This window comes from Myotis lucifugus, unplaced genomic scaffold (genome assembly GCF_000147115.1).
Source record: "Myotis lucifugus unplaced genomic scaffold, Myoluc2.0 scaffold_108, whole genome shotgun sequence".
In the NCBI taxonomy this organism is placed as follows: Eukaryota; Metazoa; Chordata; class Mammalia; order Chiroptera; family Vespertilionidae; genus Myotis; species Myotis lucifugus.
Genome location: NW_005871156.1, coordinates 2,021,165 through 2,046,677, shown reverse-complemented (window position 1 = coordinate 2,046,677; position 25,513 = coordinate 2,021,165). Strand labels below are relative to the sequence as shown.

The window sequence follows — 25,513 nt, the reverse complement described above, 5'->3', positions numbered from 1 at the left end:
CTTTGCACCTACTTGGCATTCATAAAAATTTGTCAAATCAATGGATTTTCTTTTTAAACTTAAGCACCTATATTTAAAATTGTACTTATGTTCCTTAGATCAATGATGAAAGGCTTTAATGAACCCAAAGGTAATTACTTCTTAATTATTATACCAAGTTTTAGATGATGATTCCAAATACTAACCCTGAAATTTCTCCCCAAGCATATGTCTTAAGTTTATATAATTGCTCATAAAATATACACACATAGTAATTCCCATACAATTATTTTTTTTATAGTGGAAGTCTAAAACTTTCCTCTAATTAAATAACAGTGCAATTTTAAAATAACATAAAAAGTTGAACAAATCACATACAGTGGGGCCTTGACTTATGAGTGTCCCGACTAACAAGTTTTTTGAGATACCAGCTGTCTCTCGGCGATTTTTTGCATTGAGTTGACAGAGTAATTTGAGTTAACGAGCTCCTTAACGAGCTCGGTCTCGGAACGAATTAAACTCGCAAGTCAAGGCCCCGCTGTATACTGTTAAATCCTACTTTTAATGTCTATTATCTACACAGGATTATACTAAGAAAAAGGGGAAAGAAAATAGAGATTTAAAACTAAATATGGTCTATACCTCTTACTAGCAAAAGTTATTTTAATTTTGATGCTCAGCAAGAGATACAAGGGTAAACATCAATTAGTCCTACAAAACCAGCATTCATTTTAAATATATTAGTAGAGAAACACAGTTGTCAGATTTATAAGAAATAATTTTGTAATGGTATAACTACTTCCTAGAAAATAAACATACTCTATAGAGAGTATAATGTAAGATCTGTAAAGCTACCATTTGCCCTTGAGGCTCTACTTAGCTCCATTACTGGCATTTGGTTCTAACTGGGTCAATATCATCTAGTTAAACACAAGTACATAGTAACAGCAAATTATTTTTGAGCACTTAATAATCTAAGCACAATTCTAAGCACTATACATGTATTAACTTTTTGAATCCTCATAACAACACTATTAACACTCCGGTGTGGGGTGAATTTCCCGCCAAAATATAAGATGGCTCTGTCTTTTGGTTTTGTTCCATCCACCAAAAGGGTGGATTACAAACAAATATTTGGTAATACGCAGTTACAATCGGCCCGAGTTTACACGTTTCCCGCACTCCACCGCAAATCTATATGAACCGAGTTAAAGACGGCTCCCGCGGAGTACGCGCAATTCACGCAAGCCGACTTAACTCGTTTCCCCCACTCCAAGTGTTAAGTAAATTCTATTATTACTTCCATTTACAAATGAAGCAACCAAGAAACAGAGATGCTTCATAACTTGCCAATAAGTCACACAGTCAATAAGTAGACCGTGAGACTTCAAACCCAGGCCTCAGAGGATGACGTTAACCACCACGTCTATTTGCCTCAATAAACTGCCAGAATAATCCACAGACTATAAATAGACCATCAGGAGGACTTTCTTGAAGCTTTTACCATTGGATACTTCAAATCCAAGAGTTCTTCAATAACTCACCAAACGCCACAGTCCAACAGTCTCTCTTGTTTTCTCCTTGTACAGGTTCCATATTAGCAACAGGATCGTCTTTCTGCCTTGGGTCCCACACCTTCACAGTTCCTGCCATACATAAAAGTGCACCGGCAAAATTCAACAGCAAATAATGACATTTCTTTTCTGCATTCTCTTCCTATGGCTTCCTGTATTCATGGTAATATTATAGATGTTCTAACATCTGAAAAAGTATTCACATTTTTCTAACTTTGAAGTGGGTAAGTTGTACTTAATATCAGAGATATAACCCATATGTCTGACTTAAATTTCCAAACAGATATACAGAAAAGCCAACAACTGTTCCTAAGTTATCAACAAGGTATGACTGACAAGGCAAACACAGATGTTATGCAATTCAAACCACACTTCCTTTTCTTTGCTTAAGCCTAAAACTAATGTATTAGTTACTTAGATAATACCAGTGCCATTTAAATTATTTCCTTACTACTCATATAATCATTGGCATTATTCTTTATACAGAGGAATAAACTAATTTTTACACCTACGATTTCTTACATTGGGTTTTAGAATACTATTTCATATATAATTAAGTTTAATTTCCCTGTAGCAATAGAGAACAGGGAAATATTAAAAAAATTAACAGGGCAGGGGTGGGCTGGAGGAGGGTCAATGGGGGGGAAAGGGAGACATATGTAATACTTCCAACAATAAAGTATTATTATTTTTTAAAAATATATCTTATTGATTTTTTACAGAGAGGAAGGGAGAGGGATAGAGAGTTAGAAACATCGATGAGAGAGAAACATCCATCAGCTGCCTCCTGCACATCTCCCACTGGGGATGTGCCCACAACCAAGGTACATGTCCTTGACCGGAATCAAACCCGGGACCCTTGAGTCCACAGGCCGACACTCTATCCACTGAGCCAAACCAGTTAGGGCAAGAATTATTTTTAAAAATTAACAAATAATTCTTCTCAATTTAATTCCAACTTCCTCATTTTAATGCAAATTATAGGACTGCTAAGTAAATGATGTCATTGCTTATGAGAAATACAAATGCATGTAATAAAATGGCTAAAAGGCAAGTACCTGAGAGAGCATAGGAAAAGCATAAAAAAAAGAAATCCTTAAAAGGGATAATAAATGTAGAAAAGGGAGCACTATTCCACTTGATTTATCTCCAAGAATAAAATAAAATAGGTTATTAAGAAAATGCCGTAAGGAAAAAAAAATTCCTGCAAATATGACAAGAGGTATCACTCCACTGGCTTCAAACAAACTGATAAAAGTTATATTACATTTGTAATAATTAAATGAGCTAAGAACATAAACAGACAATTCACAAAGCAAAATTAACTGGTAAATATAGAAAGAAATTAACAAAGTTGGAATGGTGTACCATTTTTATCTAAAAAACTAGGAAAATCAATGCTGGTAGGGTAGACTGGAAATCTATCTCTTCCATTGTAGCTGATAAGGTAAAAAGATAATTTGGAAAAATTGACAGTAAATTTTAAAAGCCGCAACACACACTTATTCCAAGAGTTATATACATAATGATACTTATTTATTATTTTTAAGTCACTCTCCCAAAACAATAAACAAAAAATTTGAGGTAAACAAAAAATTGAATGCTTATTAACAGGTTAGAACATTGTGACACCTCCATAGGATGGAATGTGACGTAGTCATTAACATGTAAGTATGAAAACAGCAACATTTACATATGACAAAACATTAAATGGAAAAAGTAAGATACAAAACCATACACACACTGATAGCTATTCTTTGTTGTATATAAGACTGGAAAGAAAAGCACACCTAACAGTTATGCTGGTATGGTGGACTGAATACTGTTTTTCCTTCTATATTCTGTATTGTTTCTAGGGTGGGAAAGAATACTTCATTTCAAAAACAGAGCCGCTCTTGAGTAACCATCAGAAAATGCACCTCTCTTTTCTTTTAAGACCTGTCCATTTTTGGTCACTGCAGGCAGAAAAGCACGTGGTGTCCTTGGAGCTTTCTACAATGCTCAGCGGAAGGATCACAGAACTTCAGAGTTCAACAGCTGTCAAAGTGACAATTTTCACAAGTACTGATTCTGCTTTTTAAAAAAGGAAAAGCTGCCACCCACATTATAGTCAGCTGCCTCAAAAACCGATAAAGAAATCTGAAATCCTTCAAGGTTCATATGAAACTATGGTTGTTAGTAGTTGAACTTGCTCAAAACTAAAATAGTGAAGTGCTTTTCCTCCACCTCAAAATACTCAAGAATGAAACAATTTAGGGATATGCCATCAAACCTGCCTATTAAAAAAGCAGACTTAGATTTAGTGGGTCAGGGTTACTGAGGATTTCCACACAGAGAGGATATACTGTTCTACAGAGATTTATCTTAAAAAAATTAAAACACTGTACATAAAATACTTTGACTTACCATCTCGGCTGCCAGTCACAATTTCAGGTGCTCCTTCCCCAATTCCTAGTCCACCTACACCATCTATAGTATTTATAATTTCTTTATGGCCCTTTACAGAATACACTGGGTACTCTGGAGCTTCCAAATTCCTAAACAACAGAAGACAGTTTCTTACTTACACCACATATCCCAAACACTTAGCTCACTACTAAAATGTAAGAATGCATACCATATTTAGATTTTTCTTTAAAAATAAGGATTTGACTATGAATTTATACAAATACTCCCAATTTCTTCCCTCCACTTTAGCATCTTTTAAGCCCTCAATGAGAATGGTCATTACTCAACCTGGAATTCAAACCCATGTCCACTTTATTTAGTGTTCTTCAAAGATGAATTACCAGGTCTGCTTATTAATAAGTGCGGAGTCACAGGCTCCTCCCCAGACATCATTAATAATGATCTCTGGGATGGGGTCCCAAACCTGTGGACTCTTTGCTGATTGAAGTCTGATAATTACTGCTTTAAATATAGAGTAAAGTAGAAGGATTTAGAATGTTTCCAAAGTTGGCCTTGGTAGTTTCATCTAGAGATCTTCTGAGGGTTATTTTATTATATGAATAGTGTGTACTAGGTACACATTTTCCACTTTATCATGTATTATTTTCTCACTGAGTTCCATATTGATTTTTCATCTAGTTATGTATTTTTCAGTTTATCATCATGCTGGTCACAAATATGAGAGCCAAACTGGCTGAAGTTTGTCTAATTCTAGGTTATTTAAGAGAAAGGAATGCAGGAAAGTAACTACTACTACGTGTGCTTGAGCCTAAACGAGATGGTTGCATAATTAATGGCTCAAGTAGGTTATAGCGATACATCCCTTTTCTCGCTTGCTCCCCTTCTTTTGCTTTTCTATTGGAGCTTCTATCCACATTTCTCTTTAACAAGTCAGGTTTCAATAACCTACACTTAAACAAAATGAATGTAGCTTTTCATGATGCAATCCCAACTTATGAGCCAAAATTTGTAAAATTTCACTTAGCAAATTTGAGATAGTTCAACCTACTTGAGATATGATATTTATCTTTATAGCATTACTGTGAAAGAAATAGGAGAATAAACAGGATTGAGGTTCTACTTAAAAAACTATTTTTACAGATTTTTAGAAAACATTACTTTTTAAAACATAAATGAAAGACTTATCAATGAAAACAAGTCAGTAGTACCTGTTCTACTCTATTAGGAAGAAAGTCAACAGTTACATTTGTTCTATATTCTTGTGCTGAAATATATTTATTTAAAAAAATAACATTCAAACTAGTCTCTCTCCCCATTTCTTTGAAGGTATATGACATAGCATGTGAGGACTAATGCATTGTAATAAATGTTAACTTAATTATTAAGCAGTTAAAGCAAGGGTAAATTAAAATAGCTTTATTATGTTTTATATTAGGAGCCTAAGACAGATAAATAGGTCAAAGTAATTTAATTACAAAGTAGCAGATTCTAAGTGAGAAGTCAAAAAAGGTCACATTAGAAAACAGGTAGGGAAGACGGTTTCTCTCTAGAACATTAATGTATACTTCAGATGATTAAGAGCTATTTCTAAAAAGTAATTAGAGAAATTTGAATTCACGCAACTCTAATTTAAATATAAGAAAACTAGAGGCCTGGTGCACAAAAATTTGTGCACTCGGGGGGGTCCTCAGCCCAGCCTGTGCCCTCTTGCAGTCTGGGACCCCTTGGGGGATGACCACCTGCTGGCTTAGGCCCGCTCCCCAGGGGACTCGGCCTAAGCTGGCAGTCAGACATCCCTCTGGCAGCCCGGCAGCCTCGGGGATGTCCACTTGCCAGCGGGAAGCAGGCCTAAGCTGCAGTCGGACATCCTTAGCGCTGCTGAGGAGGCGGGAGAGGCTCCCACCACCACCGCTGTACTGGCAGCCGTCAGCCTGGCTTGTGGCTGAGCAGAGCTCCCCCTGTGGGAGTGCACTGACACCAGGGGGCAGCTCCTGCATTGAGCGTCTGCCCCCTGGTGGTCAGTGTGTGTCATAGTGACCAGTCATTCCAGTCTTCTGCTGTTAGGGTAAATTTGCATATTACCCATTTATTATATAGGATAGAGGCCTGGTGCATGGGTGGGGCCGGCTGGTTTGGCCTGAAGGGTGTCCCGGATCAGGTGGGGGTCCCGGTGGGGTGCCTGGCCAGCCTGGGTGAGGAGCTGAGGGCCGTTTTCAGACTGGCCACACCCCTACAGTGTGGGGGTCCCTGCTGGGGTGCCTGGCCAGCCTGGGTGAGGGGCTGAGGGTCGTTTTCAGGTTGGCCACAGCCCCTTCAGAGTGGGGGGTCCTGCTGGGGTGCCTGGCTAGTCTGGATGAGGGGCTGAGGGCCGTTTTCAGGCTGGCCACACCCCCTTCAGGGAGGGGGATCTTGCTGGGGTGCCTGGCCAGCCTGGATGAGGGGCTGAGGGCCGTTTTCAGAGTGACCACAGCCCCTTCAGGGTGGGGTCCCCACTGGGGTGCCTGGTCAGCCTGGGTGAGGGGCTGAGGGCCGTTTTCAGGTTGGCCACGCCCCCTTCAGGGTGTGGGGGTCCTGCTGGGGTGCCTGGCCAGTCTGGGTGAGGGGCTGATGGCTGTTTGCAGGCTGGCCACGGCCCCCAGCCATCCAAGCTCCCAGTGGAGGCTGGCTGGAAGCAGGTATCTGAGATTTATTTATCTTCTATAATTGAAACTTTGTTGCCTTGAGCGGTGGCTATAGCTGGCCAGGGGAGGCAGGAAGCTTGGCTTCCTCCATCGCCGGGGCAACCAAGCCTCCTGCTTGCTCCAGCTCTGTGGCTGCCAGCCGCCATCTTGGTTGGGTTAATTTGCATATAGTCGCTCTGATTGGCTGATGGGCGTGGTTTGGGGGCGTAGCGAAGGTACGGTCAATTTGCATGTTTCTCTTTTATTAGATTAGATAACTCTTGGTAAAACATGAAAATTAAAAGCATTTGGCACAATTATGATTTTGCTCATTCAAAACAGGTTTATCTTGATTTGCTCAACAGATGTGTTCCTAAAAGTTGTGCTTAGATGTTAGCTAACACATTAAAAAAACTTTAAAATGAATTGGGAGCTCTACATTAAAAAATTAAAACAAACAAAAACTCTGTGTATCATTCTGTAATGTCAAATGTACTGCTGAAATGCACACAGTATCTAATTTTCCCCCATGTTATACATGTGTATTTTTATAGATTGTATCCTTCAAGGTGGAGGGGAATAACCCTTTATTTATAAATACAAGTTATTAAATAGTAGCATCAAACAGCATATGTAGAAATACTGATAACATTATTTTATGGGCCCAGCACGCTTCCGCTGCACCACTCTGCTCTCTATAACATTATTTTAAATACCTAAAGAAAAATTAGAATTCTCTTTCAGAGGAAGAGTAATAAGACTATCAAAGAAACTGTTATCTCAGGTCTTACTACTAATTAAGTAATCTTACCATATATGAAGATTTCCAGCAAAATCTCCAGTAGCTAAATATCTCTGCTGTAAGGATGTTGCACCAAATGTTCCACATTTAATGGGTTTGGCCTTTTCAATCTTGATAAAAGGGAGGGAGAGAAGATACATTATTTATGTCAGCTATTTATAATCATATTTACAGCCTTATTAAAGGGTTTAAATAAAGTGGTAATATAAAAAGCAATTAAAACTTATGATAAAAATGATCATGCTTTTCCTTTAGTCATCTTATATAATAAAAGACTAATATGCAAATCAACCGAACAGCAGACTGACTGGTCACTATGATGCATACTGACCACCAGGGAGCAGACGCATGCAGGAGCTGCCCCCTGGTGGTCAGTGTGCTCCCACAGAGGGAGCGCAACTCAGCCAGAAGCCGGGCTCATGGCTGGCAAGCACAGCAGCAGTGGTGGGAGCCTCTCCCGCCTCCGTGGCAGTGCTAAGGATGCCTGACTGCTGCGACCATTCCCTGAGGGCTCCCAGACTGCAAGAGGGCACAGGCCGGGCTGAGGGACCCCCCTCCCCCCCCTCCCCACCCCCGAATACACGAATTTCGTGTAGGGGGCCTCTAGTTCTTCTATAGTTTAAAAGTATATAACTGTCAAAAAGAATGAGTTTTAATTTTGCCTTTCCTTTCATCTCACTAATGAGACGTTCAAATGCTGATAACTCTACCATCTCCATTGGTTTGCAAATATGAACATCTCAGCATTTAATGTGGTATTCTTCTTTAAGATTCTCTGTAGAAATGAGAACGTAATGAAGATATTGCTCTTTCCAGATGGCTACAGGAACAAAAATTGTTATGAGTATCTCATAGTTTTCCCTGCAGAACCCTCTAAACTGAGAATGTTTATGTCCTATTCTCTGTGGGATCCTTTCAATCATAGATTTGTATACCTATGTGTACCAAAGGCACTGACTGCTATTAGTATGGATTAGCCAATCTTCTCAGGTTCCTTTCATTTAAAAGGCTACTGCTCCAAGTATTATATATAATTACATTAGTAAAATAACTATATACCAATGCACTACTTAAGGCATGTGGCTTATGGAAGTCACGTGAAGAAGAACATATCACAGAAAGGATCCTTGAAATGATCTAAAACTACCCCCCACCCCCGTCATAGATAAAGATATCCAAGTCTAGAGCTTTATAGATTTGCCCAACTTGAGCATTCAACATTTACTAGTAATGAGTCCCTACTATATGGAAGTCAATGAACTAGGCAGAAGAAGACATAAAGATGAGTAAGACGGACCATTCCCTCAAGGAGTTTACAGCCCAAGTACAGTAGTCCCCGTTATCCATGGGGGATATATGTTCCAAGACCCCCAGTAAATGCTTGAAACAGAAGATAGTACTGAACCCTATATACACTATGTTTTTTCCTATACATACCTATGATTAGGTTTAATTTATAAATCAGGCACAATAAGAGATTAACAATAACTAATAATAAAATAGGACAATTATAACAATATACTGTAATAAGAGTTATGTGAATGGCTCTGGGTTATTTTTATACAAGTACTGTGGTGCTGAAACCATCAATATGATAACCATGGCAGCTACTAAGTGACTAACAGGCAGGGAGCACATACACCATGGATACAGTGTGGGACAGAGTAGGATGGCATGAGATTTCAACACCCTACTCAGATTGGCATGCAATCTAAAACTTATGTTTATTTATTGCATTTTCCATTTAATATTTTCAGACCATGGGTAATAGAAACTGTGGAAAACAAAACCGCGAATGGGGGGGGGGGAACTATAGGATCAGTTCCTACCTACATATACACATGCATTATGCTACTCTCACCTACTCCCACACCTCTGTGGAACTTTCATTACTCGTTTACTTCCTGATGTTTCTAATTTCTCCAAGGTCCCCACTGACCCCAACTTCACCTCCCAGGTCACTGACAGCCCTCATGAAGTCTGCTTTTCCTTCTGGTTCGGCCACTGGAAACTCTGGACAATCTGTAATTAGATGAGGCCACTAGTTGATGCCTGTCCCACACTATACTCTGGCCTTATAATATCACCTTCCATTTACTGTCAGCCTCAATAGGGCAAAACTATTACTCATATTTGGTCTCTACACCTTTTATATTTTTTATTCTTAATGTTTATATAATATAGTTCTCTCTAAAAATTCAAACAAAACAAGACAAAAGGGCAAAAAGTCAGTCTCCCTTTGACACTCCTGGAAGTAATCCCCATCCTTCGAAACCTTTTTCTGTACATTTACAAACACACATAAGTTTGTTTTAGTATAAAGAGGATCATCATATATTGGCCTTTGACTTGGTTTTTTTCACTTAACAATATATCCAGATAAACTGTTTTCCCTACACAGAATTCTCCAGTTGCTAGGGCACCTCCCCTTGGAAACCTTCAGTTCCTGTGCCAATCTTCATCCCTCCCATTAAGGGGGGCCTGCTTCACACAATTTAAAAAATAATTTCCCTGCCACTTTCAACGTTTGGCTGGGCATTTCCATATAGGGTTTACATAGCAACTTACAAACAAGAAGAAAAGAAAATTCACTTCACACAAACTATAAACTTTTCTTTCATGATTAAAAAGACATCGTTATATGGTACAAAGCTTTGGAAATCCTCAGCTTGTTGAGTTTCTCATGGCTTGGGATCTAGATAAATTGGCAGTTACTGTGTAGCCAGGTATAAAACAAAGCATTCACAGACTCCCTGGAATTGTCCTAAACAAAATTAGTTATCTAGCTGGAGGAGGTCGATGGGGGAAAAAAGAGAACATATGTAATACTTTCAACAATAAAGATTAAAAAAAAAACAGTCATCTACAATAACATGGTTGTAAAGGACCATACTGATGAGCACAGAACCATAGAATGTTGATTGTTTTTCTTTTTAATGAATAGGCTGTCCAAGATAACATCAGTTATTCACTGTATTAGATTGATATTATTTCAGTTATTTTTCCAATTTTATGAAGAAGAGTATCTTACAATGGGATAATACCGAGAATCAAAATGTTTGTCAATAAACAAAGGAGTCAGTTTTCAAATCACGTGTGTCCTCCCCACCTGCTCCTTCCTTCAAATAAAAGTACCTGAAATAATCCTATATCTATATAATAAAAGCCTAATAGGCTGTGTCCAGTTGGCCATTCAACCAATCAAAGCGTAATATGCTAATGATATGCTAAGGCCGCTCAACTGCTTGCTATGACGTGCACTGACCACTAGGGGGCAGATGTTCCAACTGGTAGGTTAGCTTGCTGCTGGGGTCTGGCTGATTGGGACTGAGACGGGCCGGACATGCCCTGGAGCCCTCCCACGGTCCCTCCCTGGCTGGCCAACCTTCTGCTTCCCTTCCCGGCCCCGATTACACACTGGTGGGGTTCCTCAGCCTGGCCTGCGCCCTCTCGCAATCCAGGACCCCTTAGGGGATGTTGGAGAGCCGGTTTCGGTCCGATCCCGCAGGCCAGGCCGAGGGACCTGACTGGTGCACGAATTCGTGCACTGGGCCTCTAGTATAGTAATAGTGATACAACACCTAATCAATGTGAGGACACAATTTCTATGGTTAAACTAATCCACAGCTCCAGCTTATGCCAACTGATGAAACAGCTCCACACTCCCTCCTCCCACTTATTTCACAGTGGGCTTGGGTCTCCCCAGCTCTAAGTCATGGGTAATGGCTCCCACAGTCTGAGGCAGAGGGTGAAGACAGCCCTCTCAGTAAGAAATAGGTGGGCCCTAATGGGCAAGAATATGGTGCCAGGAACTCAGAGGGTTAGGAGGCCATGGGGAGCTGCCTCATATCTATCTATCTATCTATCTATCTATCTATCTATCTATCTATAAAAGACTAATATGCAAAGTGTCCCCTCGGGAGTTCGATCGCTTGCTATGACGTGCGCTGACCACCAGGGGGCGGCGTGGACCATGGTGGGCAACCAGTGGTGGTGGCGGGGCGCTGAGGGAGCAAGGGAAGGAGGAGGCGGGGAGGCAAGGAACCTGATCCGCCCTGATCGCCAGTCAGGCCTAGGGACCCTACCCATGCACGAATTTCATGTACCTGGCCTCTAGTTAGTATATATTAACTTTTGCTATATGGTAGTGGAAGTAACCATCCATGATGGTCGTATTTGACCCAGATGTTGGTTCTCTTTGCTACAATAAGTTAACATGATTAAAGAAGCCCATGATAGATAATTCTAGTGAGAGATATTTTTGTTCTGTCTGTGGGTGGGTCTAGTACAGCTTGTCAGTATTTCCTCCTCCACATCCTGGCACTACTTAATTAACATTAAAAGGTTTAGCCACCAAATGCTAACAAGCAGTGAATTCAGTGCCACAGGGGCTAAAAAGCAGAGCTGTATTAGCTCATTACTAAATTTTAAAGTGTAAACATCCCCAACTATATTGCCATTTTTCAGGACTACCCCCAGTCCTTTGTGCCAATTAGAAAAAAGGTGCCTTTTACAGGCTGATGAAGTCTCACGGGTAAGGCTTGATGAAAGAGGTAGATTTCAGCTCTCGTACTCTTGGCCAGACATTCATGGGTGATGCAACTAACTGCTCAACTGTATAGGGAGGCCTTGCTGTCATTCCCATTAATCTGCAGTAACAAGCTAAGGAAGGCACCAACAAAGATTCATTGTCTTCCTTCCTTTTTGTCTTGGATGCACAGGCTTTGACTTGAGGTGGTTCCACAATGATAGAATCAAGTCTGTAACCTAATATTGTAATAAAATAATTCCTCTAGCCCCATTGAAGTCAACCCTGGTACTCATTAGAATCATCTGGTGGAAGCTGAAAAAATACTAATGTCCAGACCTCACCCTAGTCTAAATGCAAGAGTCCCAGAGCACCAGAACTTCTAAGGGTGGGACCAACGCATGAATATCTTAAAACACACACACAAACAGCAACAATACATGTTAAGAGTTGAGAATCACTGAACATGTACTTAATCTATATTCTTTCCCAGTGCATCATCACATCCAAATACAAGGTAAATTCTTAAATGTTTTCCCATTTGTTTTATCCTCGTTAGACAGCAGGCTCTTTAGGAGAAAGAACTCATCAATTAAATAGTTCTGGTCCTTCTTCAGAATAGTCCTTAGATACAGGTGAATTATGAGATCACAGGTGATATTAATTTTCCTCTTTTCCTGTCTACAGAGTGCCCACCCCCAAAAAATGTATAGACACTTTAACAGCTGATTCTATTACATTTTGAAAATGAAATGTATTTTAATAAACACTGCTTTTATAATTATTCAAAGTGTGTATACATTTTTGAGGTCACCCTGTATATTTCTGAAATGTTCTATCATTAACACATTACTTTTGCTAAAAGCAAATTTATTTGAAAAACTCGTTAGAATCCTCTAGAAAGTCTAGAAAAGACCAAAGAGCACTATATCACTTTTGGAACAAGTGTATTCCTGCAATGTATACAAATCATAGTCTTAAAAAAAAGAAGTCACAAGCCCTAGCCAGCTTGACTCAGTGGATAGAGCATCAGCCTGCGGACTGAAGGGTCCCAGGTTCGATCCCGGCCAAGGGCACATGCCTGGGTTGCGGGCTCAGTCCCCAATAGGGCATGTGTAGGAGGCAGCCAATCAATGATTCTCTCATCGTTGATGTTTCTATCTCTCTCTCTCCTCTCCCTTCCTCTCTGAAATCAATAAAGAAATATATTTTTTTTAAAAAGAAGAAGTCACAAGTCTGGAGATGCTCTCTGGTTGAGCTTTGGTTGGTATTTGTTTCTAATCCTTCACCTTTAAATTTCTTTGTGCTATTCTAATGTTTCCCATTTGTTTAGACCCCTGATCCCAATCGTATAATCAATAAACCAATATTTAAATTACCCAAGTTACACTAAGTAAAGTGTATGATTATCTAACCACTAAGCTGTACACCTGAAACCAATACAAAACAAAATTTAAAGGGAAAAAATAAATTACCCAAGTTATATCCTTTACAGACATACATTTACTCATTCTTTTAACAAGTAATTTATTGAGTTACTGCTCCTTACATACCATATTAAAGAAAGACACTGCCCTGGCCAGTGTGGCTCAGTTGGCTAGGTGTCAACCCTTGCACTGGTTTTGATTCCAGATCAGGGCATATGCCAGGGTTTCAGGCTCAATCCCCAGTAGGGGGCGTGTAGGAGGCAACCCAGTGATGTTCAGCTCTCACACTGAAGTTTCTCTCAGTCTCTCCTCTGGCCCTCTCCCTCTCTCTAAAACGTCAATAAAAAAAAAAATATTAAAAAAAAAAAAGACACCATCCTTACTCTCCAGGAGCTTACAATCTAGAGATAAATGGAACAGAATGATGTATTTCAGGCACAGAGAGTAAATACCACAGGAACGCAATGTAAGAAAGGTTGCTTTGTGTGGGGATCAGGAAGGGACTCCAGAAATCAAATCATCTGAACTGGACCTTAGAACAGCAACAGGTGACTGGGGGCAAGTGGTGAGCAACTTAAGGAAACAGAGGAAAGAACAAGCCACATTTACTGAGTCCCTGACTAGAGAAGACAAACTGAACAAGAAAACTGACACTCACAGACATCTAAAGTGGGATGGGGCCCAACCTACCTTCTAATCTAAGCTTCCTATCGAAACTACATTCATCCTTCACTTACCAGTTTAACCTCTGACTCCTCCAAGTAGATTCTCTCTAAAGCTTTTGATCCAGGGAGCTGTCAACCTTCCCTGTAGTTCAGTGGTTCTCAACCTTCTGGCCCTTTAAATACAGTTCCTCATGTTGTGACCCAACCATAAAATTATTTTCGTTGCTACTTCATCACTGTAATGTTGCTACTGTTATGAATCGTAATGTAAATATCTGATATGCAGGATGGTCTTAGGCGACCCCTGTGAAAGGGTCGTTCGAATGTTAGTTAACGTGATTCTTAAATTCGTTCACTGTTGATCTTTTCAAAACGTGTAAACGTGATCATGCCACACACTGCTTAAAGCCCTTCAATGATGCGGTTATTCTCAGGGGGAGACAGGCATAAACTTTAAATGATGTATGTATAGGTGTTGCAACGTTCGGTCCCTGCTTACCACTCCTGTTTCTTAAGAAGAGACTTTCTCCCATCGCTGAGCTTCCGCATCGGCCGTTTCCCAGGGAAACCTCGTCCTTGACTCTTAGTGCGGCCTGGTTAGTTTCTACTACTGATTTCAGCGAGGAAGAAAGGGGGTTGTTCTTACTCTCACAGCACCGTGTTCTTTCATGTTTGAGAATTCATCTTGGTTTGCACGGACGCATTGTTGGTGTGATTATCTGACCGATTCTCTCTCCCACAGGAAAACCCCCTGAGATTGGGGACACTGTCATTCACACGCCCGGGAATACCAGGCAGTCAACTGACACTTGTGGAAAGAATAAATGTGAAGTTAGGGGATCTGTCTCCTGCAATTACACGGCAGGCAAACCGGCGCCAGCTCTGGCTCTGTTTGCATGAAAAAGCATTTTACGAGCAAGGCCTCCCATTCACAGGCTCTCTGCGAACTGCGCGCTGCCCCGAAGGGCCTCGCATTCAGACCCGGATGCGTCCGGTCGCTTCCAGAGGCCTCGCGCTGCACCGCAGGGGCCGCTGGAGGAGGGGCCGGGCGGGCGCGGATGGACTCGCCCGCCGAGGAGAACTCTGGGCTCGGGCAACAGCATGTACGTCGGCAGCACGGCTCCATCTGCGATCAACTCCGCTCCGCTCGAGCGGTGCTTTTGCGGGACCCTGGACGGAGGCGTCGGCGTAACGCAGACCCCGCACTCCGAATGCGCACTACCCCCCAATGGTACTCCCGGATCCTGGACGAGGGCAGTCTCGCCCGGCACCCACCTCCCGGAGCAGCTTGAGGTCCCCGTGCTGGATCTCGTACAGCTGGATGACGCCGGTGCCCCGGGCGAAGTTGCCCATGGTCACAAACTTGGCGCTGCAGGGCATCCACTTACAGTCAAACACCGTGTAGTTGAGGCCCTTCTGGATGTGGACAATGATCTGGGGCTTCTCGAAGGCCGACATGGTCCAGCCGGCCTGTCCTCCGCCAACGGGTACTTTTAGCCCCTGCCCAAACCCTAACCTGGAAACCAGACCCCAAACAGTTGGGACGGTTTGTCCCTTCCGCTCGCCGTACTCGCCCCCTGACGCCCTAGCCAGTTGGGCTTAGTTGTCTCGGATAATACCAGATGCGTTACTGAAATCCCACGAGCTTTTCCTTCACCGGTGGCACAAACTTAGGTATCGCCTTTGCCTACTGCCGTTAGCACATACACAGATTCCAGGCCACAAGATGCTTTGGCGTTGAGTGGCGGGGCCAGAGGCGACCATAAGAATACGGCATATTTTAGGACAGCCCCCTTCTCTCCCCAGCAAACTCACACAAAAATCCTGCTTCAGGTCCCCGGCGTGGGGACCTCTTAGGAAAGGAGGCGGAGCCCTACCGCTGGTTGGCGAGCATGTGGTGCGCCTGCGCAGTGCAGCGGCGCACGTGTTCCACCCGGAAGCGCCTGCGGGGGCTGGAGATTCCTGAGGATGGCCGCCGCAATGGAGGCACAGAGCGCTGTGGCCGAGGACGGTTTCACCCAGGTCACCCGTAAGGGTGGCCGGAGGGCGAAGAAAAGGCAGGCGGAGGAGCTGTCCGCGGCGGGGGAGGGCGGGGACGCGAGCCGCATGGACACCGAGGAGGCCCGGCCGGCGAAGAGGCCCGTGTTCCCGCCCCTCTCCGGGGACGGGTTCCTGGTACTGGCGGGACCCGGGACGCGAGTGGGGTAGGGACCTGGGGGAGGCCAAGTCGGTGGTGATGGTGAGGCTGCGTGGGCTCTTCTGAAGCTGCAGACGTGACTCCGCTGACGTTTCATTCGTTCAGAGAAAGGGAGCTTTTTTGTGCGGATCAGTTGTCAAGTTACAGCTCCACCCCCCTTCCTTCAGGCATCTCAATTGTGCGTTCTTTCCTTGCAGGATGGGAAAGAAGAAACAAGGAAAATTCCAGTCCCAGCTAACAGATACACACCATTGAAAGAGAACTGGATGAAGATATTTACTCCTATCGTAGAACATTTGGGACTTCAGATTCGCTTTAACTTGAAATCGAGGAATGTGGAAATCAGGGTATGGAGAACGCCAACCATTTCCAAATACCGTTTTCAGGGATGAACATGCAGGAATAGACTTTCCTCCGTGGGACTTGTTTTGTTAAATGACTTTCTCCCAGTTTTCTAACTTAGTGAGTTTGCGTTTAACACATATATTAGTTGAGTTCATAAGTTGAGCCTGAGATCATACCAAAATAGTGGTTATGCTCTGCATATTTTTTTTTATAATGTTCTGTGTTGAACTGAGAAAAGGCCAGCTAAAGAGAGGTCGTCATAAACAGAAGTTTGTAAATAATGAGCTGAAGTACTTGCTGCACTATCTATTTTATTGGTATTTGGGGAAAATGTATCTTAGAAATAAGTACAAATTATATATACACACACATATATGTTGTATACACATATATACAGTACTACACACGTGTATATATTTTTTCCCATGGTGTCAGCCCAGTGGTTCGACAATCAAAATTAATTGACTTAGAGCTTCTTTTTCTGAGTGCCAACTTTGTATCAGAATCAAAGACCAAAATCAATTATTATCTGTCTTTTTGAGGATTGTTGTCCTGTCATCAGGACTGCTATAGACTCATCTCCACTGAGAGACTAGAACAATGGAATAAAGCCGAGAGGCACTCTAAATAGTTGGTAACGTTTAAAAGAGAGAACTTGACAGTAGACTTCCTTGCCACTTTCATTCAGGTTTTCATGGCTTCATGCCAAAACTTCCTGTTTCCTTATAGGTTTCCCTTGCTTCGTTGCTTTACGTCATCTTTCACCACTCCGTCCTCTGTGCGGAGCCAGATTAATTTTCCCAGACCACACTGCTTTTATTATGATGACCTGGCATCTTCAGTGTCTCTGAAACACAAGAGTTAAGTTTCTGCATTTTTTTTTTTATAATGTTGCCTTTCAAGTAGGAGTCCCAGTCCCAAGTTTGTCCCACCATCTCGCTGAACATTTTTATATCCATACACATGGGTGGCTTTCCTCTGTGACGAAGACCCTCTCCTCCCTACCCCCTTTGTCATCCTGTCTCAGTCCCCTTCATCTTTTAGGGTCTAGCTCAAGCCCTTTCTCCTTTATGATCGGTCCATTTTTCAGTCATGCCTTCAGTGCCTACACCTTTATTGTGTTTCGCTGTCATGTGGATTGCAGCACCCTCAGTCTGGGTCCCACTAACAGTTGTTGATGCTGTTATATGCCAGGCACATAGTGGTGCTTTAGCACATGCTACATCATTTTGGCCTTTAGGACAGCCCTGTTAGGGAGATGACATATCCCCATCTTATGGATGTGGGGAAACTGAGGGTCAAAGGAGTGTCTTGGCCAAAGTCATCAAGCTGATAAGTGAATTTTGATACTAGTAGGGACCTCTTGGGATCTCCTACCCTGGCGCCCTTATTATACGATGAGAAAACTTAAGACCTAGAATATTTATGGGACTTGTTCAAGGTCATGTAGAGGATTGGGATAGGATCCAATTTTAAAACCAGGCTCATACAGGGTCTAGTTTTATACAACCCTGTATGGTTTCAAATTTGTCAAGGATGTGGTCTCCTCAATTAGATTGTGACCTTATGTGGGAGAGTGGAAGTAACAGTTTTGGAATCAGACCTATGTTCAGATCTTACCTTTTTCACCTTCTAGTACTTTAGTTGCCTCGAACATCAGTCTTTATATCACTTAATATTTAGGGTTGTCATGAAGCTTAGAGCTGTAGTACAGAAAGCACCTTTATAATGCCTGTCATTTACAGTGGTAGGCATGTTATGAATAGCTGTTTCTGTGATTATCCAGTGAACTCTTTGAGGGCAGGATCCCTGCTTACACCACTCTCAGTAGTTAGTACTGGAGTTGTTGCTATGGGAAACATCAGTACATACATGATTGAAGTTGGGAGATTAGATCACAACTTGCAGGGAAGACTGTATTGAAGGATAAGACAACTGGCTTGGGCCTTGACGCATTGAGGGGCTGGTCTGAGGACGTCCTTCAGCGTGCGTGCATTCCGGCTGTGCCAGAGGGATCTTGCTGTTAAGCCCAAGTCAGATCTGGATGGAGTACAGTCATTTGACAGCATTTTGGTGGAACTGTCTACTTCTGGAGTTGGGAAAGTTTTATTTTGCAAGTTAAACAGCACTTACCTCAGCAAAAACTGGGTCATGGAGAATACACTGGGTAAAGGGTGGTGGTGAAGGAAATTACAATAAAGGGAAAGGTCATTCCTAATATTCTGTTAGAATATTATCTTTTTCATCACCACCTATAATGTGTGCCTCTTTTAAAACAGACTTGTAAAGAAACCAAGGATGTTAGCGCTCTGACAAAAGCCGCCGATTTTGTGAAAGCCTTTATTCTCGGGTTTCAGGTAGAGGTGAGTGAGTTCATGACATCTGAAATGGGGGCTTGAAAAATACTCAGAATGAATGTTTCAATGAATTGGGACTTTTTTAAATATGAATTTTCTAATTCCATAATTTGTGTATTTTAGCTTAATACTCATTCTCAGGGATTTAAATGGAAGGGCTTCACAGTATTTATTTTTATATTGTAGGATGCACTTGCTCTCATTAGGTTGGATGACCTCTTCTTAGAGTCCTTTGAAATTACAGATGGTGAGTGTATGGCGGTCTTTTGTAATGAAATACTGTCCTTTTGTATTGTGTGTTTCTCAACTTTCCTAAGCTTCAGCTGAGCTGGATTATTAGCAGCTTTTTTAAATGCATATTTCATGTCTGTTAGGAGGGAAATTGCGTTAAAGATTACACTTTATGTGGAAGTGGGTGGTGTACTGGAATGGCTCGCCTCTTGAGGTCTTGCTTTTCTCATTTAGTGAAGCCTCTAAAGGGAGACCACCTGTCAAGGGCAATAGGGAGAATCGCTGGCAAAGGAGGAAAAACCAAATTCACCATAGAGAATGTGACACGGACGCGGATAGTTCTAGCTGATGTGTAAGTATGTGATCTTAAGAAAATTATTGTTGTAATTTACATTTGATCTTTTGCTTGGTCATAAAGATAAAATGACCTTTCAGAAGGTCATAAAAGTTGTATTTTATGCATAGGGTTGCCACTAAATCTTTGTCAGCATATGGTTCTGGATGAATAGTTACTTACTTTGAAAGCAGATTAAGTTAGGAAAATCTTAGAAATTTTTTCCTCAGTTAGCATGAAGGGAATGTTTGGAACCAGTATTAAAAGGAATTATAGGACAGGTGAAAATGTAAATAGTTTCTCAGGGGAATCTATTAAGTCAGTAGGGGAGAGCAAATGCTGCTGTGAGATTTCCTTTTAAAATATGTATTTAAAGGCCCTTACTAAAAGGTAGGTGGGTAGTCACATTGGGCAGAAACTAAAGAACATATGGGGACATAAATAAGATGAGACGGGCTTAATGTAAGGGTGCAGGAAGTCTAATTACCCCTCCATGAGGTTGAAGCTGCTCTGTTGCCAGGTTGGGATAACTAGCAGATGGCTCAGAGATTATATAATGCACAAAGTTGGGAGACGAAGCCGTTGCCTGCTACCGAATCCAAAAATAATTTTATTTGAAATTGTCTCATCTTTGCTCTAAACTGAGAGGCTCAACTATTTCTGTACTTAAAGAATAACTATAGTACTACTTTGGTGGACCTCTGTACCTGAGGACAGGTGTATTATAATTTTGATCTTTTATGAATTGAGTCTAGAGTTGGGAGTAGGGAGCCAGGGGAAAAGTTTTTTTGAACTAGAAACTTCAGAAATTGTGAAGTGTATACCACATATTAAAATACTAGAGGCCTGGTACATGAAATTCGTGCACGGGTAGGGTCCCTAGGGCTGGCCTATGATCAGGGCCAATCAGGGCCTTCCTTCGTTCCACGCTGCCCCCTGGTGGTCAGCGCACATCATAGTGAGCAGTTGAACGCCCGAGGAGACAATTTGCATATTAGCCTCTTTTTTTTAAAAAATATATTTTATTGGTTTTTCTACAGAGAGGAAGGGAGAGGAATAGAGAGTCAGAAAAATTGATGAGAGAGAAACATTGATCAGCTTCCTCCTGCACACTCCCTACTGGGTATGTGCCCGCAACCAAGGTATATGCCCTTGACTGGAATCGAACCTGGGACCCTTGAGTCCGCAGGCCGACACTCTATCCATTGAGCCAAACCGGTTAGGGCACATATTAGCCTTTTATTATATAGGATAGCCCTAAAAACTTGTTAATTTAGAAATCTAAAAATGAACTGGTTTGTTAATCATATTATGGGTAGTACATCTTAAACTTATAAGTATTTATAAGCATTACCTTAAAAAATGTACTCGTTAAAATAATTTAACAGCTTTATTGTGGATGATTTACATACAATAACTGTTCTAAGTACACAGTTCAGTGAGTTTGGGCAGAGGTACTAGTCCTGTAATCCCACTTCACTCACACAGTTCCTTCACCCCAAAAGTTCCTCGTGTACCTTTGCAGCACCCATACCCAGGCACTTATTGATCTACTTTGTGTCACTGCGGTTTTGCCTTTTCTAGAAAGTCACAGTCTGTAGTCTTTGGGATATGGCTTCATTTAGTTGTTTTGACTCTCTCCATTTTGTTGGATGTATCAGTAATCCCTTTTTATTGCCAAGTACCAGTCCAATGTATGGATATATTGCATTTTGTTTATCCACCCACAGATGATGGACATTGGGATTTTCAATTTGATGCTATTATGAATAATGTTGCTATTAAATTGCTTCTTAGATCTTTTGTGTGTGTTTTTGTAAATTGAATTACTCAAAGTTAAAGAAATGTACTATCTGATAGTTTTTGCTACAAATAGGCTAATTGGAAATCCACAAGTTGAACAATTTAGATTAATTATGATCTAGCCATAAAGTGGACTGTTATACACCTCTCAATGTTATTTTGGATGAGTTGCTAATCTGGTAAAGTACAATATAATGTAAGCAAGATATAAAACTAAAAACTACTTGCTCCATATATATGCAGATAAATCAGATAGGAAGTCATGTTGCCTATTTGTCCAGAGACCTCCATGCCATTCCAACTACTGCCCCATTACTTTGTTTTAACTGATTTTCTTCTTAGTAGCTTCACTCTTACCCCATTTGCAGAAATACCTGAGCCTATTGGGCGGGGGGGGGGAGCGGGGAGAGGGTTCTGTTTGATGTTCCCAATGCCGATTTCAGATGGTTTACTGAAATTTTGGAAGATGAGTTGAAAAGGCAGAATGCTCTCTTTAGATCTTTAAGTCATTCAGCAAGGAACTCCCATTAAAATGGTCTGGGTGTGAGTACTGAAGAGATTTAGATAATCTTAGAAAGCTATATAGTAGAAATCCAAAGATGTTTTAATTAAGTACAGTATTTCTTGCATTTCTGGGTAATCAATAATCCCAGTTCTGCCAGTGTATAATCTTGAACAGGTTTCTTGTAAACATTTTCATCATCTGTAAAACGGTAATAGCATCTACCTAATGATTCTCCTGTGAGGATTAAAGGAGAACAAGTGTATGAAGCCCTAACACATTATTTTGGTCATTATTTACCCAAAATCTGATATCTTAGTTTTGTTTTTATGTTTATGTATTTTCTAATATTTTTATATTGGGACATAATTCACATGCCATAAAATTCCCCCTTTCAAAGTGGGTTCTTAGCATATTTGCAGAGTTTGCAGCCATCATCACAGCCTTTACTTGGAAATCTGTATTTATGATTTTTCAGTTTCTGGATTACAAGAATTAGTAAAGGAAATGTATTTTGTTGGTAACTTGTCTCACTTTTTCTTGCAGGAAAGTTCATATCCTTGGCTCTTTCCAAAACATCAAGATGGCAAGAACTGCCATTTGCAACCTCATCCTGGGTAATAGTTTATTTTTTTGTATTTTCTCTACAAAGAATAGAGGATCTCGAGTAAACCAGATTTGCAAGTCAGTTTAGAGAAATGTTAAAGATAGCAAATAGAGACTCCTGGGGGCTGGCAAATGAGAACCTGAGAGAATTAGGAATCTTTTTGCTTGGATTCCATGTCTGCTAAAGTGAAAGGATTTATTGGCTTATATTGCTTAAATCTTCACTGCCTTTCCCTGATGAAGGCCGTGCACAGAAAAGCCATTCCAGAGCATCAGGCAATGACACCGTATTTTAGGTTCAATGAAAAGGGAGCTGCTGCTGATTAGCACCAGTCAACTTAATCCACTTGGTCCCATTTCCCACAGGGCATCAGAGTCAGTAACTCGGTCAGGAGTTACAGGGAGTGTAGCAATTTACTCAGAAAACACTGGAGATTCTCCCTTGGTGCCCAGGTCTGACTGACTAGCTTCCTTCCTAAATATGTTGGCTCTCATGATTTAAAATGGGTTTTTTTGGAGAATATTTGGATATGGTTTCCTTTTTAGGCCTTTTGTTGATTAAAGATAGATCCAATGGAAAATGTTCCTGTTCTTTTAGAGTTTTGTAGACCATTTTCCATGTAGTTTCTATATATGTGAGTATATTTCTACAGATAAATAAGCTTGTTTTGTTTCCTCTACAGGAAATCCTCCATCAAAGGTTTATGGCAATATTCGAGCTGTGGCTAGCAGAGCAGCAGATCGATTCTGATTTCAAATCAGAAACTTTTTCTTGTCTTTGGACTGTAGAGAAAAATGGTCTCAAGAAACCATGTGAAGAATTTTCGGTCACTTTAAACCTCAGTCTCTGTTTGTCAGTTCTTAGCCAGAAGCATAAACCCGAAAGGGAAAATTTGATAGTATTCATTCAACAGCTTTGAGGATAATTTAAGTATCAAAATTTCATACCATTATTATACTTAAACATTAATTACAATTTCTCTTATTTTAAGTTACATGCATAATTTCTAGTTCTCTTATTTGGAGGAAATATTATTTTTCTATTTGAATTTGTTTTTAAATTATAGATTTGTAAACATTTCTTCCCTATGAGTTGTAATTAAAGAACTATTCCCAGAAAACCTCTCTGAATCATGTCCCTCAATACTGGTGATGTGACTATTTTAGAATCAGGTTATAAGCAGCAGTTTGGCTACACTGTGTGAACCAAAAGGCTAATCTACCTGTTTTGCCACTTGTAAAATTAAAAATTTTTATCACAATACAAGGTTGACGTGTTATTTTCCACATAAGTATATAAGTTGGGTTTATTTCTTCTAAGTAGTAAAATGATGTTTTTACTCCTAAGAAAATATGTTCTACAAGTGTAATAGTTGTTTTAACTAGTGTCTGCCTAAATAAATATTATGATTCAGCTTATGCATTTTTTAAATGAACTCTAAAGTTCATGTAAGAAAAAGTATTCAGATGCTGTTTCATTTATATCAGTTACACGTGCCACTGTTACAGTCTAGTCTGTACATTGTATGGGATTGGATATACTTACATATTTTAGTAGGAATCCATTGAGGAATTGCTGGAAAAATTTCCCACCCCAAATAATTTATCCTTTGCCGACACAGCAGCATGAAGAGTATGTAAGATGGTAGCAAATCTCTTTATATTAATAAACTTGGGACACTGAACTTTGATTTAGCACCTTGAGTTCTGGGTACCTCCCTAGGGGAGCAATAGTACTTGGGGTTTGAAAGGGAGACAAAATGTTAGAGGAAACTCAGTTCTTGTAATGGGAATAATGAAGAAGGAATCAAGAGATAAATCTGATTATCACAGTGATAGTTGATCTTAAGAACCTGGATCAAATCACTAAATCTAACACCTCAAACCTTAGCCATGGTGTCTATGTTTCTATGCCATTTGTCATGCTATACTGTAATTATATTGTCTGCCTCTCATCCTACTATCTAGCACAATTTCTGACTAACAATTTACTTATTAGCTGGAGAATGGACATGAGTAGTCTTTTCTTAGTGGCTGGTAAGGGAGGAGGCTTAGGTGTTTCCTCCTAGTCATTCCAGAAGATTTGGGTTCCAATACTCATGCTACCTAGAATTAGGATGATAGAGAAGAAAGCTCATGTTCAAGAATCTGGGAAAAGGACCTAACTTTCCTGATCTCAGCCATGTTAAGATTGGGCCAGCATGCTTAATGTTAGATTACTCAAAGTATACAGTGACAATGTACATAGCCATCCTACAACTTGTAAAATGCTCATGGGGAAATGTTAATTACTTATTTGGTCAGATACACCAAGTAAATCTGTAGGTTTGAGAACAAGGAATTGCTCATTTGATCTGGTTAGCTGATAGATTTATAATGCCCAGGGGAAGTGAAAGGTTGAAGTGGCAAAGGACTTTAAACATTATGTAATGCAATGAGATTTTTGAGTTTGTGGGAATTTTTGAAGACTAAGGAATAATGTTTCAAGACACGAGTTTGAACAATATTTAAGTCCTGGAAACTATCCAGAAAGATTGAGATGCTTTTTCACTTTCAAATTGTGGTAAACACAAAGTTTACCATTTTAACAATTTTTAAGTATACACTATTGTGCAATCATTACAATCATCCATCTCCAGAAGTTTACCTTCCCTAACTGAAACTGTACCCATGAAACACTAATTCCCCAATACCTCCTCCTGCCCCTTGGCAACTACCATTCTACTTTCTCTGAATTTGAGAAATCCAGGAACTCATATAAGTAGGATCACACAGTATTCGTTCTTTTGTAACTGCTTATCCTATATAATAAAGAGCTAATATGCTAATTAGACCAAATAGCAGAACGACCTTCTGGATGAAGCTGGGGCTTCGAGGGCTGGCCGAGGCAGCCGGGGCTGCGAGGGCTAAGCCCCTTGCACAAATTTCATGCATCGGGCCGGGCTTCTAGTTTTATATAATGTCTTCAAGGTTCACCCTGTTGTAGCATGTATCAATTTCCTTCCTTTTAAAGCTGAATATTCCATTATATGTATACCATCTGTCAGGTACATTTGGGTTGCTTCTACCTTTTGGCTACTGTAAATGCTGCTGC

At 40.8% G+C, this 25,513-nt stretch overlaps 2 protein-coding genes across 5 annotated transcripts in view; one reads left to right on the top strand and one right to left on the bottom strand.

Moving 5' to 3' along the window:
- The window catches only part of WDR92 (WD repeat domain 92), a 23,456-nt gene extending 7,627 nt beyond the window's left edge, over positions 1–15,829 (bottom strand). The window contains exons 1-4 of one of the 2 annotated variants that reach the window (XM_023757448.1): positions 15,320–15,829; positions 7,434–7,534; positions 3,960–4,090; positions 1,524–1,625 (exon numbers count right to left, since the gene is read on the bottom strand). In XM_023757448.1, the coding sequence (XP_023613216.1) occupies positions 1,524–1,625; positions 3,960–4,090; positions 7,434–7,534; positions 15,320–15,502 (517 nt within the window). In that variant the 5' untranslated portion in view covers positions 15,503–15,829. The remainder of the gene's footprint in view (positions 1–1,523; positions 1,626–3,959; positions 4,091–7,433; positions 7,535–15,319) is intronic. The other variant, XM_006092988.3, reaches the window with a different exon arrangement.
- Positions 15,830–15,902: 73 nt separating this feature from the next.
- On the top strand, positions 15,903–23,683 carry PNO1 (partner of NOB1 homolog). 3 transcript variants are annotated; one of them, XR_002830324.1, is made up of 7 exons: positions 15,903–16,219; positions 16,439–16,588; positions 18,866–18,949; positions 19,130–19,190; positions 19,409–19,530; positions 22,360–22,430; positions 23,103–23,169. XR_002830324.1 is itself a non-coding variant. In XM_006092989.3 (7 exons), the coding sequence occupies exons 1-7, from the start codon at positions 16,013–16,015 to the stop codon at positions 23,168–23,170; spliced, it is 759 nt and encodes a 252-aa protein (XP_006093051.1). In that variant the 5' UTR covers positions 15,903–16,012; the 3' UTR covers positions 23,171–23,683. The 3 variants fall into 3 exon arrangements, 2 of the variants coding, with proteins under 2 accessions (XP_006093051.1, XP_023613217.1); XM_006092989.3 differs by having other exon boundaries at positions 19,409–19,526; positions 23,103–23,683; XM_023757449.1 differs by lacking the exon at positions 18,866–18,949 and having other exon boundaries at positions 15,969–16,219; positions 19,409–19,526; positions 23,103–23,683.
- The last annotated feature ends 1,830 nt before the right edge of the window (positions 23,684–25,513 follow it).